This window comes from Nerophis ophidion, linkage group LG21 (assembly GCF_033978795.1).
Source record: "Nerophis ophidion isolate RoL-2023_Sa linkage group LG21, RoL_Noph_v1.0, whole genome shotgun sequence".
NCBI classification, from domain to species: domain Eukaryota; kingdom Metazoa; phylum Chordata; class Actinopteri; order Syngnathiformes; family Syngnathidae; genus Nerophis; species Nerophis ophidion.
The window spans coordinates 3,917,961-3,934,969 of record NC_084631.1 but is presented as its reverse complement, the minus strand read 5'-3'; the positions used below and the strand labels follow the sequence as shown (position 1 = coordinate 3,934,969).

The 17,009-nt window shown below is 41.9% G+C and overlaps 1 protein-coding gene across 1 annotated transcript in view; it reads right to left on the bottom strand.

The window, feature by feature from the left end:
• enpp2 (ectonucleotide pyrophosphatase/phosphodiesterase 2) overlaps positions 1–17,009 on the bottom strand; it is a 75,240-nt gene that overhangs the window by 33,193 nt on the left and 25,038 nt on the right. Inside the window, exons 11-14 of the mRNA XM_061881626.1 lie at positions 12,017–12,089; positions 11,809–11,917; positions 6,368–6,490; positions 3,646–3,677 (exon numbers count right to left, since the gene is read on the bottom strand). Of these exons, the coding sequence (XP_061737610.1) occupies positions 3,646–3,677; positions 6,368–6,490; positions 11,809–11,917; positions 12,017–12,089 (337 nt within the window). The remainder of the gene's footprint in view (positions 1–3,645; positions 3,678–6,367; positions 6,491–11,808; positions 11,918–12,016; positions 12,090–17,009) is intronic.

The window sequence follows — 17,009 nt, the reverse complement described above, 5'->3', positions numbered from 1 at the left end:
TTGGCGGCAAATTCCGTAGCTTGCTTGATTGACATTCACGGCACCCGAGGGTCTTGTGAGATGACGCTGGCTGCTGCCAGTTCATTATTATGAAAAAATGACAGAGAGGAAGGCGAGAAACACTTTTTATTTCAACAGACTTTCGCGCCGTCCCTTCCGTCAAAACTCTAAAGGCCGACTGCACATTTCCTATCTTCACAATAAAAGCCCTGCTTCATGCCGCCTGCGCTAACAAAATAAGAGTCTCGGAAAGCTGGCGTGCACAAGTGATGTGCACGCCAGCTTTCTGAGGGATCGCTTGTGCACGCCAGTTTTCCGAGACTCTGTATTTAGTTAGCGCAGGCAGCATGAAGCAGGGCTTTTATTGTGAAGATAGGAAATGTGCAGTCGGCCTTTAGAGTTTTGACGGAAGGTACGGCGCGAGAGTCTGTTGAAATAAAAAGTGTTTCTCGCCTTCCTCTCGGTCATATTTTCATAATAATGATCCTGCAGCAGCCAGCGTCATCTCACAAGACCCTCCGGTACCGTGAATGTCATTTAAGTGACGTCTTGGTGAAGATTGATGATCACTCATTTTTAGGTCTATTTTTTTTAAAAGCCTGGCTGGAGATCGACTGACACACCCCCCGTGGTCGACTGGTAGCTCGCGATCGACGTAATGGGCACCCCTGCCGTAAGTCTTTGCTGTCGTCCAGCATTCTGTTTTTGTTTACTTTGTAGCATACTTGCCAACCCTCCCGATTTTCCCGGGAGACTCCCGAATTTCAGTGCCCTTCCCGAAAATCTCCCGGGGCAACCATTCTCCCGAATTTCTCCCGATTTCCACCCAGACAACAATATTGGGGGCGTGCCTTAAAGGCACTGCCTTTAGCATCCTCTCTGTTATCCATAGGTTTATCTATAACCCATACAGTAGGTAGTAGGCAGGCACGGAGCTATTTTTCAGCATGTGTTCATTCCAGCCGGCATGTTAATACACTGACCCACAAAATCCGCAAGTAGTAAGCTCCAAAAACATAACAGAGACGAAGCAGAAGAACGAAGAAGAGACATGGCGACGACGAGTAAGAAGAAGTACGCTTGCAAGTTCCAAAATAATTGGAAAAAATTATTTCAGTTCATCCCGGACAGCTCGAAGAGGAAGGGGTATGATTACTTGCCAACCCTCTCGAATTTTCCGGGAGACTGCCGAATTTCAGTGCCTCTCCCGAAAAAATCTCCCGGGACAACCATTCTCCCGATTTCCGGCCAGACCTAAGTGAGGACAGCCAGTCGTCACGTCCACTTTTCCTCCATATAAACAGCGTGCCGCCCCAGTCACGTAATAACATCTACGGCTTTTGGAGAGTGCACAACTGCACACACAACAAGAAGGAGACTATTATATATGTCTCCGTTATCCATAGGTTGATCTATAAACCCATAAAGTAGGCAGGCACGGGGCTATTTCTCAGCGTGTGTTTATTCCAGCCGGCACGTTAGTACACTGACACACAACATCCGGATTCCCATCATGCATTGCTTCAAAACTACGGCAAGTAGTAATGTCCAAAAACATAACAGAGACGAAGCAGAAGAACAAAGAAGAGACATGGCGACGACGAGTAAGAAGAAGTACGCTTGCAAGTTAAAAAATGATTGGAAAAAAATGATTTCAGTTCATCCAGGATAGCTCGAAGGGGAAGGGGTGTACAAACCCTGTTTCCTTATGAGTTGGGAAATTGTGTTGGATGTAAATATAAACAGAATACAATGATTTGCTAATCATTTTCAACCCATATTTAGTTGAATATGCTACAAAGACAACATATTTGATGTTCAAACTCATAAACTTTATTTTTTTTTTAAATAATTATTAACTTAGAATTTCATGGCTGCAACACGTCCCAAAGTAGTTGGGAAAGGGCATGTTCACCACTGTGTTACATCACCGTTTCTTTTAACAACACTCAATAAACGTTTGGGAACTGAGGAAACTCATTGTTGAAGCTTTGAAAGTGGAATTCTTTCCCATTCTTGTTTTATGTAGAGCTTCAGTCGTTCAACAGTCCGGGGTCTCCGCTGTCGTATTTTACGCTTCATAATGCGCTACACATTTTCGATGGGCGACAGGTCTGGACTGAAGCGGGCCAGTCTAGTACCCGCACTCTTTTACTACAAAGCCACACTGTTGTAACACGTAGCTCGGCATTTTGTGGCTGAAATAAGAAGGGGCGTCCATGATAACGTTGCTTGGACGGCAACGTATGTTGCTCCAAAACATGTATGTACCTTTCAGCATTAATGGTGCCTTCACAGATGTGTAAGTTACTCATGCCTTGGACACTAATGCACCCCCATACCATCACACATGCTGGCTTTTCATCTTTACACCTAGAACAATCCGGATGGTTCTTTTCCTCTTTGATCTGGAGGACACAACGTCCACAGTTTCCCCCAAAAAATTGAAATGTGGACACGTCAGATCACAGAACACTTTTCCACTTGGCATCAGTCCATCTTAGATGAGCCGAGGCCCAGCGAAGCTGGCGGCGTTTCTGGGTGTTGTTGATAAATGGCTTTCGCTTAGCATAGCAGAGCTTTAACTTGCACTTACAGATGACAAACTGTATTTAGTGACAGTGGTTTTCTGAAGTGTTCTTGAGCCCATGTGGTGATATCCTTTAGAGATTGATGTTGGTTTTTAATACAGTGCCGTCCGAGGGATCGAAGGTCACGGTCATTCAATGTTGGTTTCCGGCCATGCCGCTTACGTGGAGTGATGTGTCCAGATTCTCTGAACCTTTTGATGATATTATGGAGCGTAAATGTTGAAATCCCTAAATTTTTTGCAATTGCACTTTTAGAAACGTCGTTCTTATACTGATTTGCTCACACAGTTGTGGACAAAGGGGTGTACCTCGCCCCATCCTTTCTGGTGAAAGACTGAGCATTTTTTGGGAAGCTGTTTTTATAGCCAATCATGGCACCCACCTGTTCCCAATTAGCCTGCACACCTGTGGGATGTTCCAAATAAGTGTTTGATGAGCATTCCTCAACTTTATCAGTATTTATTGCCACCTTTCCCAACTTCTTTGTCACGTGTTGCTGGCATCACATTCTAAAGTTAATGATTATTTGCACAAGAAAAATGTTTATCAGTTTGAACATCAAATATGTTGTCTTTGTAGCATATTCAACTGAATATGGGTTGAAAAGGATTTGCAAATCATTGTATTCTGTTTATATTTACATCTAACACAATTTCCCAACTCATATGGAAACTCATTTCCCACATTACACCAGACAATATTTCACGGCACAGTGGCTGAAAAACACTGGGCTAAGGTTAGGGTGAAAAATTATGTACTGGCCAATCAGAGGCAAGATAAGGCGGGTCATCAAAACTAGGAGGCAAAAACATAATGATGAGGGTGTCGGAGACAGAGGGACGCTTTAAGCTGACGACTCAAAAAACGCTGTTACATGTAGCTTTAAAGTAGAAAGCTACTTTTGTCGTGTAGCTTGCTGCAATTCTCAATTTTCCGAGGATAGCTTCCTCTGTAGCTTACTACATTTTCCAAGTAGCCTGCCCATCACTGTCATTTTCTCCTTGAATTGAGCAGTTTAATCAAAACTGGAAGGTAAACATGCTTCTGTACTTACCGTTAGATTTGCAACGAGGGTCCTGGGGTCATCTGAAAGAAGAGCCGTGATCATCAGGCAGTATTGTGACACACGGTACATACTGCACTGTCAGCATATTATCAGATGGTCTGTTGTCATACAAAAAGCAATATACATGATTTGTAAGATATCAGGATATCAAGTGAAGATCAGATACTTTTTTTGTTACAGACCGAATTCCGCCACCGATTCACGTTAAAATCTAACGGTGCCATCTTAAGGTACCTGAACTCTTCCCGATCACGACAGCGGCACTGAGAGCCGATTCGGCCAAACTACCTCTCGGTCAGGGGTGTCCTAACTTTTCGATTTGGGGGCCGTATTGGGCTAAAAAAATTTGGCCGGGGGCCGAAAACCATGAGCATGCAAACTAACTATACATGTATAACCTATACATATGCCAGTCAGTAACCCCAGTCACATAATATCTACAGGTTTTCACACACACAAGTGAATGCAAGGCATACTTGGCCAACAGCCATTCATGTCACACTGAGGGTGGCCGTATAAACAACTTTAACACTGTTACAAATACGTACCACACTGTGAACCCACACCAAACAAGAATGACAAACACATTTCAGGAGAACATCCGCACCGTAACACAACATAAACACAACAGAACAAATACCCAGAAGCCCTTGCAGCACTAACTCTTCCGGGACGCTACAATATACACCCCCCGCTACCCACTAACCCCCAGCAACTCAACCTTCTCATGCTCTCTCAGGGAGAGCATGTCCCAAATTCCAAGCTGCTGTTTTGAGGCATGTTAAAAAAAAATGATGTACTTTGTGACTTCAATAATAAATATGGCATAAATATGTTGGCATTTTTTTTTTTTCATAACTTGAGTTCATTTATTTTGGAAAACCTTGTAAAATTGATTATTGCATCCAGCGGGGCATCACAACAAAATTAGGCATAATAATGTGTTAATTCCAAAACTATATACATCGTATCGTTTGATATCGGTATCGATAATTAAGAGTTGGACGATATCGGAATATCGGATATCGGCAAAAAAGCCATTATTGGACATCCCTACTCATGACTTTTATGGACTTATTTGTCTTTCTCATTTCATTTTAGTTTCAGGTGGGTCCTACCAACTGCTTCTCCGTCCTGTAACAATAGGAACTAGGACACCGTTTTCTATGCTGCTCACAGACATATTTGAGTGACGGACTAGAGAGGTCAGCGTTAACAACAAGTGATATATATGTCGTTGTACCAAAGGTTCAATCAAAGTTTGTTGAGTCAGGACTAGATGAAACAAATCGAACACAGCGTCTGCAGCTTTTCAATAGTTTCATGGATAAATGTTCCCCATTTCTGCAGCTCGTGTGAGTCAGGACTAGATGAAACAAATCGAACACAGCGTCTGCAGCTTTTCAATAGTTTCATGGATAAATGTTCCCCATTTCTGCAGCTCGTGTGAGTCAGGACTAGATGAAACAAATTGAACACAGCGTCTGCAGCTTTTCAATAGTTTCATGGATAAATGTTCCCCATTTCTGCAGCTCGTGTGAGTCAGGACTAGATGAAACAAATCGAACACAGCGTCTGCAGCTTTTCAATAGTTTCATGGATAAATGTTCCCCATTTCTGCAGCTCGTGTGAGTCAGGACTAGATGAAACAAATCGAACACAGCGTCTGCAGCTTTTCAATAGTTTCATGGATAAATGTTCCCCATTCCCGCAGCTCGTGTGAGTCAGGACTAGATGAAACAAATCGAACACAGCGTCTGCAGCTTTTCAATAGTTTCATGGATAAATGTTCCCCACTTCTGCAGCTCGTGTGAGTCAGGACTAGATGAAACAAATCGAACACAGCGTCTGCAGCTTTTCAACAGTTTCATGGATAAATGTTCCCCATTTCTGCAGCTCGTGTGAGTCAGGACTAGATGAAACAAATCGAACACAGCGTCTGCAGCTTTTCAATAGTTTCATGGATAAATGTTCCCCACTTCTGCAGCTCGTGTGAGTCAGGACTAGATGAAACAAATCGAACACAGCGTCTGCAGCTTTTCAACAGTTTCATGGATAAATGTTCCCCATTTCTGCAGCTCGTGTGAGTCAGGACTAGATGAAACAAATCGAACACAGCGTCTGCAGCTTTTCAATAGTTTCATGGATAAATGTTCCCCATTTCTGCAGCTTGTGTGACGTAGCCTGATGGTGCAGCGGCGACTCGCTATGTCGTCTAACAAGTCGGACATATTTTTAATGGTTTGTTTCTTTAATTCGGTCGTCCGCTTCTTCTTCTCCTAACTAACTTTCTTAGTGCCGGTTGTTGGAGCGCCGGGATTTATAGACCTGTGGACAAATACTACTTCGATTTGGCTGAGGTTGAAGTACTGGTGAGTTGAAGTACTCATATTGCCTTTTGTTTTGATATATTAGCTTTCTTCTGGCTAGTGTTAGTTTTAGTTTAGGACTAAAGCTCTTTTTGTTTTTGTTAATGAAAAAATAAACCTTTTTGTGATGCATTAACAAATGTTGGCAACTGGGATGACGTTTAAAACCTGTGCAGTTCATGCAACACTTTGGCATCACCTGTGTAGCATGAGTTCTTACTCGTGAGAGTAACGGGCTTTTCTTTCATGTATAAGGACTGTGCTTGTAGGCCAAGAAGGACGGACACAAGATGCACTTCCTCACAACAGTTGTTATGCGATGATAACGTAATATCACTTACATTTTGTGTTGCTGAATCTGGGGCGTATTCGACCCGACGATCCGGGAACAAGAATGAGGTCATCAACATTATTCAAGTAGTTGCTGAGGAACTCGGTCTGATCGCAATGTGCTTCTTCCATACCTGACAACAGACAAGAACATCACTTCTGCTCGTTTTGCACACTGGAAGGTTGGAAGAGCCAGGAAGTGTCAATAATGGGACAACTACGCTGCTTAGTTATCGTAGCATCAGATCTTTCCCTCTAAGTCAGGAGTAGGGAACCTATGGCTCTAGAGCCAGATGTGGCTCTTTTGATGACTACATCTGGCTCTCAGATAATTATATTTATATAGCGCTTTTCTCTAGTGACTCAAAGCACTTTACAAAGTGACACCCAATATCTAAGTTACATTTAACCCAGTGTGGGTAAAGTGTCTTGCCCAAGGACACAACGGCAGTGACTAGGATGGCGGAAGCGGGAATCGAACCTGGAACCCTCAGGTTGCTAGCACGGCCACTTTCCTAACCGAGCTATGCCGAGTAACCGTGTAATACTCTTCCATATCAGTAGGTGGCAGTCGGTAGCTAATTGCTTTGTAGATGTGGGAAACAGCGGGAGGCAGGGTGCAGGTAAAAAGGTGTCTAATGCTTAAACCAGGGGTAGGGAACCTATGGCTCTAGAACCAGATGACTGCATATGGCTCTCAGATAATTATATTTATATAGCGCTTTTTTCTAGTGACTCAAAGCGCTTTACAAAGTAACACCCAATATCTAAGTTACATTTAAAGCAGTGTGGGTGTCACTAAGGGCAGGTGGGTAAAGTGTCTTGCCCAAGGACACAACGGCAGTGACTAGGATGGCGGAAGCGGGAATCGAACCTGGAACCCTCAGGTTGCTAGCACGGCCACTTTCCTAACCGAGCTATGCCGAGTAACCGTGTAATACTCTTCCATATCAGTAGGTGGCAGTCGGTAGCTAATTGCTTGGTAGATGTGGGAAACAGCGGGAGGCAGGGTGCAGGTAAAAAGGTGTCTAATGCTTAAACCAGGGGTAGGGAACCTATGGCTCTAGAGCCAGATGACTGCACCTGGCTCTCAGATAATTATATTTATATAGCGCTTTTCTCTAGTGACTCAAAGCGCTTTACAAAGTGACACCCAATATCTAAGTTACATTTAACCCAGTGTGGGTAAAGTGTCTTGCCCAAGGACACAACGGCAGTGACTAGGATGGCGGAAGCGGGAATCGGTTGCTAGCGGAAGCAGGAATCAGGTTGCTAGCACGGCCACTCTACCAACCGAGCTATGCCGAGTAACCGTGTAATACTCTTCCATATCAGTAGGTGGCAGTCGGTAGCTAATTGCTTTGTAGATGTGGGAAACAGCGGGAGGCAGGGTGCAGGTAAAAAGAGGTCTAATGCTTAAACCAGGGGTAGGGAACCTATGGCTCTAGAACCAGATGACTGCATATGGCTCTCAGATAATTATATTTATATAGCGCTTTTCTCTAGTGACTCAAAGCACTTTACTAAGTGACACCCGATATCTAAGTTACATTTAACCCAGTGTGGGTAAAGTGTCTTGCCCAAGGACACAACGGCAGTGACTAGGATGGCGGAAGCGGGAATCGAACCTGGAACCCTCAGGTTGCAAGCACGGCCACTCTACCAACCGAGCTATGCCGAGTAACCGTGTAATACTCTTCCATATCAGTAGGTGGCAGTCGGTAGCTAATTGTTTTGTAGATGTGGGAAACATCGGGAGGCAGAGTGCAGGTAAAAAGAGGTCTAATGCTTAAACCAGGCGTAGGGAACCTATGGCTCTAGAACCAGATGACTGCATATGGCTCTCAGATAATTATATTTATATAGCGCTTTTCTCTAGTGACTCAAAGCACTTTACAAAGTGACACCCGATATCTAAGTTACATTTAACCCAGTGTGGGTAAAGTGTCTTGCCCAAGGACACAACGGCAGGGACTAGGATGGCGGAAGCGGGAATCGAACCTGGAACCCTCAGGTTGCTAGCGCGGCCACTCTACCAACCGAGCTATGCCGAGTAACCGTGTAATACTCTTCCATATCAGTAGGTGGCAGTCGGTAGCTAAATGCTTTGTAGATGTGGGAAACAGCGGGAGGCAGAGTGCAGGTAAAAAGGTGTCTAATGCTTAAACCAGGGGTAGGGAACCGATGGCTGTAGAGCCAGATGACTGCATCTGGCTCTCAGATAAATCATAGCTGACATTGCTTAACACGAGAAGTAATGAATAATTCGGCTGGTAATCACAGTTTCAAAAATAACGTTCAAATTATAAAACATTCTCAAGCATTTTAATCCAACCATCCGTTTTCTACCACACCTGTTCACGATGTCACATTAATGGTAAGAAGTATTATATTTATTATTGGTTAACTTTTAGAATAACAATGTTGTTAAAAAGAATAAGAGACTTATTATACTCTATAAATGTTGGTCATACTTAAAAAATACACACATTTAGTTGTGTTCAGTGTTGAAAAATGTTATATGGCTCTTACGGAAATACATTTTGAAATATTTGAAATACTTTCATGGCTCTCTCAGCCAAAAAGGTTCCCGACCCCTGATCTAAGTAATGTTGGAATTTCCAACACCAACAAAGCTAGTATGCTTAGTAGAAAATTCTCAAATGGAAAAATTCCACTCTTCCCAAATAGGCTAGCTTGATGCTAATTTACATTGGATTTGCCATAGACAGGCTACTGTTAGCATTAGCAATTTTACTTGGCGATTTCAACGTCTCGAAATTTAGTATATAAAAACTCCAACTAAGATGAATGTTATAATCAAACAGCTGGTGTGTATTAAGCACAATACTTACAGTTCAAAACAATATTCTCGATTCAAACCGATTTCAGCAATGTATTACTTTGTACAATAATTATAGTGAACATTTTTCAAAACAGGTTACAAGTTAGAAAAGCTCCTTCTGGTTGCATGGAGATGGCCTATAAAAGCTTTTAAAAAATGTATAAAAATAAATAAATGACTGTATATATATATATATATATATATATATATATATATATATATATATATATATATATATATATATATATATATATATATATATCAGGCTTCACGGTGGCAGAGGGGTTAGTGTGTCTGCCTCACAATACGAAGGTCCTGAGTAGTCAGGGTTCAATCCCGGGCTCGGGATCTTTCAATGTGGAGAATACATGTTCTCCCCGTGAATGCGTGGGTTCCCTCCGGGTACTCCGGCTTCCTCCCACTTCCAAAGACATGCACCTGGGGATAGGTTGATTGGCAACACTAAATTGGCCCTAGTGTGTGAATGTGAGTGTGAATGTCGTCTGTCTATCTGTGCTGGCCCTGCAATGAGGTGGCGACTTGTCCAGGGTGTACGCCGCCTTCCGCCCGATTGTAGCTGAGATAGGCGCCAGCGCCTCCCGCAACCCCAAAGGGAATAAGCGGTAGAAAATGGATGGATGGGATATATATATATCAATCATCCATACGTATATAATATGTATATACACACATATATAATATACAGTATATACATACATACATACTGTATATACATTGGCTTTATAATTCATATAAATACATACACATACATATGTACTGTATATGTGTGTGTATAAATACGTATATATATATATATATATATATATAATGTATATACATATACATACACATATATATGTATGTATATTTGTGTGTATAAATACGTATATATATATATATATATATATATAATGTGTATATATATATATATATATATATATATATATATATATATATATATGTATATATGTATATATATATACATATATATACACATATATATGGGACGGCGTGGCGCAGTGGTAGAGTGGCCGTGCGCAACCCGAGGGTCCCTGGTTCAAATCCCACCTAGAACCAACCTCGTCACGTCCGTTGTGTCCTGAGCAAGACACTTCACCCTTGCTCCTGATGGGTGCTGGTTAGCGCCTTGCATGGCAGCTCCCTCCATCAGTGTGTGAATGTGTGAATGTGGAAGTAGTGTCAAAGCGCTTTGAGTACCTTGAAGGTAGAAAAGCGCTATACAAGTACAACACATTTATCATTTATATGTATTTATATATAGATATACATACACATATACATACATACATACATACATACACGTACATACATACATATATATATATATATATATATATACACACACACACACACACATACACATATATAATAGTTTTTTTTTATTGATTTTTGAAAATTTTGAAACTATTTGGAATCGGGATGAATAAGAATCGCGATTTGGAGGTAAAAAAGAAAAAATTGTGCACCCTTAGTAAACACTTTGTAGGGCGCAACAAAACACATTCCGCTTCAGGAAAAAGCTACTTCCTAGTTTGACAACATGCCATAGATAACAGTAGACAGTACTGCCATCTAATGTCTTGGAAGTGCAACTGCATGCATAAGAGACTAAAATTTAATAGGAAAACAAGGTGTAAAAAAATAGACAGCACAGTTATCATATTCCGCTCAATAAAATGTTATCTTCCAAAGCAAATAATATTTATTAATGCGCAAAAAAGTACCAAATATTAGTACCAATGAGTAGCGGTATCGATTCCCAGGTAATGGGAATTGTTACCGTATCCGATCAAATGTGAACAATACCCAACCATTATTGATTTCTACACTTTCTCAACATTTTACCATATTTCATTTCACTTTCTTTGACACTCTGCCATCAGAAGTCGGCCTCACACTTGGAGACATCATGAAGGAAACACGTTCACTAAAAACAACACGACGCACAACTACTCTTTCTTCTGCCTTCGTATTCCCAACTACTTATTTATTTTCCAGAAAGTATTCCCTCATAGGACGTGTGAATCATTGTAGCCCGTACAGTACAACCTTGTATGCAAAGTGTTAAAAAAATTGTATGTAAATTATCAAAAAAACTTTCCACTCTGAGTTTCCATTGAACAGATGACAGCTGTCTTTGTTGCACCTGGCAAAGTCTCGGAAGATTCCGCTGTGTACGTAGGAATGACACGAGAGGGCTTATCTATTGTCCTCAAAGACCTGCCGAAGCTGAATCAAGGACGAGCCCAAGCCCGAGGCATCTTCTTCTTTTGTCTTAAATGTGACCGAAAACAATGACTGTTTACTTACACCCCATTTCTGTTGTGACTTGTGTTGTTGCGTAAACATTGAATATCTAAATAAAAGAGGAGACGTAAACCTTTTTCGTCAGAGCGTGGTGCAGGACTGTACAGAGAGTACAGTGGCCATGTCCCTCCTCAGATCTGAGTCCAAATTTAATTATGTCTCTGTTTGAATCTTTGCCTTTTGTCTTGTTTAATAGATGTCATCAGTGTTTGAACCTGACACAAAGATTGCCACACTAGCTGTGTGTACTTGTAGTGCAGTGTGTGTGTGTTTTAATACCGTGATCGCCAACTATCATGATGTTGACACATCGTTGTAGTTTCATCTGCTTCAGTCCGTTCATGAGTTGACCAATAATCTTGTCGGTCCGTCTGAGAGGATTATTCAACTGGAAGACATGAAGAAGCGAGTATTTACGCCAACCATCGCCACATTGATATCATATTAGTCATTGTTGATATCAATTATTGTTCTCCATGTCACTCACTTCCATGCTCATGGGTCCCACCTTATGTCCGTATATGTCTGGCTGCTCAAAGTGCAGGCCGTAAATGTAGGGTCTGGAAGGGTTAACAGTTTTAAAAAAGGCTTCAGAATGATTATTGACATTCACATCAGAGATGCACTGCAGAAAAAAACCTGAAGAAAATAAAGAGGTCAAAATCTTGAAAAGAAACAATTTTACAGTTGTACAATTTTCTTGTGTGTACTGAAGAGTATTTCAAGATATATTGTAATATTATGAATAAACACAATTTTAACAGTACAGTAAATAGATCATCTCTATCTGGCTCTCAACGAAGGCGGACGCTTTTCTCTACCTTTCCTTATCTATCCCTGTTTCTGCTTCATCGTCTCGTCGCAACGCTCTTGGAGGCTCATTTTGATCAACTTGTCTCTCCGTGCAACCGACAAGATTTTCTCGACGAGAAGATCGGGTTCGGGGGAACATGTCAGTCTCGACGGAACGTTTGTTTGGACACGTGGGAGAAGTGGGTATCTACCTATATATAATGTAACTCTAACTGTCTCGGCGCGGGCTCGAACCCGCTTTTCATCGGCAGCTAGTTCTGCCAGCCCCTCCGTTGGCAGCATGCCAGGACACGCCCCTGCTCGCTCTGGCCGCCTCACAGCCACGCGCCTGCAACACTGCAGGCAATCTACAACGAGCACACCTGGGAGGAATGATGACGAGCCGTATAAAGACCAGCGGACCTGAGGAGCCTACACCGGAACGTAGTTCACTCTCTGGCTTCCCTCCCACGTACTTGCTCTCCTTGTGCTTCCCAGTTTCCTCTGTTCCCGCAGTGCCCTTCCTGTTTCCCCACGATCGAGCTGTGTGCCTCGACTCCCCTCTGGATATCGGACTGCCTCCCTCAATCCTCGACCCCTGTTTGGACATGGACCTTGTTGCTTCTCTCCAGCCCCCTACCGCTTGCTTGCCCACGGTCTGCCCTTTCTTGCCCTTCTGGTCTGACGAAGGACTCATGGGGCGGTATAGCTTGGTCGGTAAAGTGGCCGTGCCAGCAACATGAGGGTCCCAGGTTCGATCCCCGCTTCCACCATCCTAGTCGCTACTGTTGTGTCCTTGGGCAAGACACTTCACCCACCTGTTCCCAGTGCCACCCACATTGGTTTAAATGTAACTTAGATAATGGGTTTCAATATGTAAAAGCGCTTTGAGTCTCTAAAGAAAAGCGCTATATAAATATAATTCAATTAAACATATCCAACATGCACTTACAACAAACCCTGGTAACATTTAAAAGATAAAGTACCAATGATTGTCACACACATACTAGATCTGGCGAAATTATTCTCTGCATTTAACCTATCATCCTTGATCACACCCTGGGAGGTGAGGGGAGCAGTGAGCAGCAGCTCGTTGAAGGGGAGATTTGACTATTATTCACAATCCCTACGTAAGTGTATATTTTTGTTTTGTATCCATTCTATCTCCTAAATAGACGTTAGCAAAAGTCAGTTAGTTTCGATTACGGTTCCCAAGTATTCTCGATTCCGATTCTTTTGAGAAGCAGGGTGTGTAGGGGGGCGTGGCCTGCGGGCCTGCAGCGACAATTGTAGAGGCTGCCCTCTAGTGGGTTCCTCAGACCACCACACACTGCCAGGAGAGCCCGGAACTCTGGGTATAACACTGTTTTATTTTTATCCAATGGTGCAAAGTCTTTTGCAGTTCAGCACAGTGTCTTTTCTTATCCAATGGTGCAAAAGTCTTTTGCTTTTCAGCACAGTGTCTTTTCTGCCTCCGTGTCTCTCATCAGCACCTCCGACTACAACAACTACTCGTTTCATCACGGCTGCTCCTAATAAAGGCGACAGGTGATCAGCTAACTGTCAGGTTCAAACATCTATTAAACAAGACAAGAAGCAAGGAAATAAACAGAGACAGAATTCAATTTAGCTCAATTGGTGAGAAACGTGTCGACCTGTAACCTCTTACAGTGTCACCCACACTCTGGCGAAAGATTGCATGCCTCCTGATTTTATTTGGACCTTCCCTGACCACATGGCCACAGCTGTTTCTAAGGGACGAGGGTCGTATACAGTTCACAGAAAAGGTCGTGTACAGTTCACAGAAAAGGACGGTTCAAAAAAGAGGTTCGTAAAACAGTTCAAAAAGAGGTTCGTAAAACATTTAAAAAAAAGAGGTTTGTAAAACATTTTAAAAAAGTGGTTCGTAAAAGAGTTCAAAAAAGGAGGTTAAAAAACAGGTTGTCTAGCACTTGGGCAGATCCTGCCTTCTCTCCGCTTTGTAGTCCTTGGGTTAAAAACAATATATTTTTTGTTGTTTATAATAGATGAAAGAAACAGGAACACCTTCATGTTGCCTCCCCCCTACCCAGTGTAGTTTTACGAGCCTTACTCTTGGTAGGTTTCAAAGACGGCTTTTGCTTCTCACCGGTCACTCAATGTAACACAAAGTTTATGTGATAACATAGAAACAAATATTCTAACACTAACAAGGCCCACCTGGGCCATCTACGCACCTTTCGCTGTCTTTGTCGGCGTGGCGCAGTGGGGAGAGTGGCCGTGCGCAACCTGAGCGTCCCTGGTTCAATTCCCACCTAGTACCAACCTCGTCACGTCCGTTGTGTCCTGAGCAAGACACTTCACCCTTGCTCCTGATGGGTGATGGTTAGCGCCTTGCATGGCAGCTCCCTCCATCAGTGTGTGAATGTGTGTGTGAATGGGTAAATGTGGAAGTAGTGTCAAAGCGCTTTGAGTACCTTGAAGGTAGAAAAGCGCTATACAAGTACAACCCATAACTTCGAAACAAATATTCTAAGACTAACAAGGCCCACCTGGGCCATCTACGCACCTTTCGCTGTCTTTGTCGGCGTGGCGCAGTGGGGAGAGTGGCCGTGCGCAACCCGAGCATCCCTGGTTCAATTCCCACCTAGTACCAACCTTGTCACGTCCGTTGTGTCCTGAGCAAGACACTTCACCCTTGCTCCTGATGGGTGCTGGTTGGCGCCTTGCATGGCAGCTCCCTCCATCAGTGTGTGAATGTGTGTGTGAATGGGTAAATGTGGAAGTAGTGTCAAAGCGCTTTGAGTACCTTGAAGGTAGAAAAGCGCTATACAAGTACAACCCATAACTTCGAAACAAATATTCTAACACTAACAAGGCCCACCTGGGCCATCTACGCACCTTTCGCTGTCTTTGAGGCCGGTCCTGACACACCCCGTTCCGCGGCAGGCCCGCAGGCCACGCCCCCCTCCACACAGGGTTAAAGCAATGTTTTTGTTTATATGACCTTTACTAAGAACATAATGCGTTCTTTAATTACTTGACTCTGATTGGTTGGACTTGGTGGGGCAGCTTGTGTATCAATTACATAACATAAATACATATTTATGTAAATTCTATATAATAACGGACCCGTCTTTTATTTATTTTTTTAATAAAGCAAAACTTTTGTATCCATACTTTTTTGTTGGTGTTTATTTCTTACGCTCAACAAACTGGACATTGGAAATAAGAATTCACGTTTAAACATGCGGAGAAACATAATGCAAGTCTTGGTTCTTATCAGAGGTGGGTAGAGTAGCCATAAATTGTACTCAAGTAAGAGTACTTTTACTTTAGAGATTTAGTACTCAAGTAAAAGTAAGGAGTAGTCATCCAAATATTTACTTGAGTAAAAGTAAAATGTTGTGAAAAAACTACTCAAGTACTGAGTAACTGATGAGTAACCTGTTTGTTTAATGATTACGGCAACAAGTAATGCACAAAAACATAAAAATAGCAATGAGCAAATTCAGAGCCAGGAATATCTCTTAAGCAACTAAAACAATAATATATATTAAATAATAATACATTAAAATTAAAAAATTAAGGCAAATTGAGCCACAATAACTTAACAGCACCATAGGATCAGTAGGCATTGATTGATTGATTGATTGATTGATTGATTGAAAGTTGTATTAGTAAATTCCATACAATTGACCACTAAATGGTAACACCCCAATAAGTTTTTTAACGTTAATCAATTACTTAATAAATGACCAAGTCGAAGTGATCTGCCTCATATATATATATATAGTATATGATTTATATTGATCTATTTTGCCGTTTTTGTTGACATGTTAAAGGTGTTTTAATGAATATACATGCATGTTTAACATATAGATTCCTATCTTTCATGAAGACAAGAATATAAGTTGGTGTATTACCTGATTCTGATGACTTGCATTGACTGGAATCAGACAGTATAGTGCTGATAATGTCCACATTTTCAAATGGAGGAGAAAAAAAGTTCCTCTTTTCTGTCTAATACCACATGAAAGTCGTTGGTTTTTGGCATCTTATTTGTCCAGCTTCCATATTGGTTTTTATACACTTTACAAGAAATACATTGGCGGCAAACTCTGTATCTTGCTAGTTTGTTTGTGCTGGCTTTCGGAGACTCTTATTTTGTTAGCGCAGGCGCGATGGAGCGGCACTTTTATTGTGAAGACAGGAACTGTGCGATCAGTCTTTAGGCTTTTGACGGGAAGTACGGTTGAAATAAAAAGTGTCTTTTTTCCTTTACACTTTTGATTGGTTGATTGAAACTTTTATTAGTAGATAGCACAGTACAGTACATATTCCGCACAATTGACCACTAAATGGTAACACCCCAATAAGTTTTTCAACATGTCGGGTTCTACGTGTGACGGTCACGTGACCACCTGGCTCTGTTTGATTGGTCCAACGTCACCAGTGACTGCATTTGATTGGTGAAACGCAGGAATGCGTAGTTCCTACTTTCAATGCGTGTCTGACAAAATCAAAACAAACAAAGCATGCATTAACAGATCGATTTAAAAAAAGTAGCGAGTAACGAGCTGATTGTAGATAAATGGAGCGGAGTAAAAGTAGCGTTTCTTCTCTATAAATATACTCAAGTAAAAGTAAAAGTATGTTGCATAAAAACTACTCTTAGAAGTACAATTTATCCCAAAAGTTACTCAAGT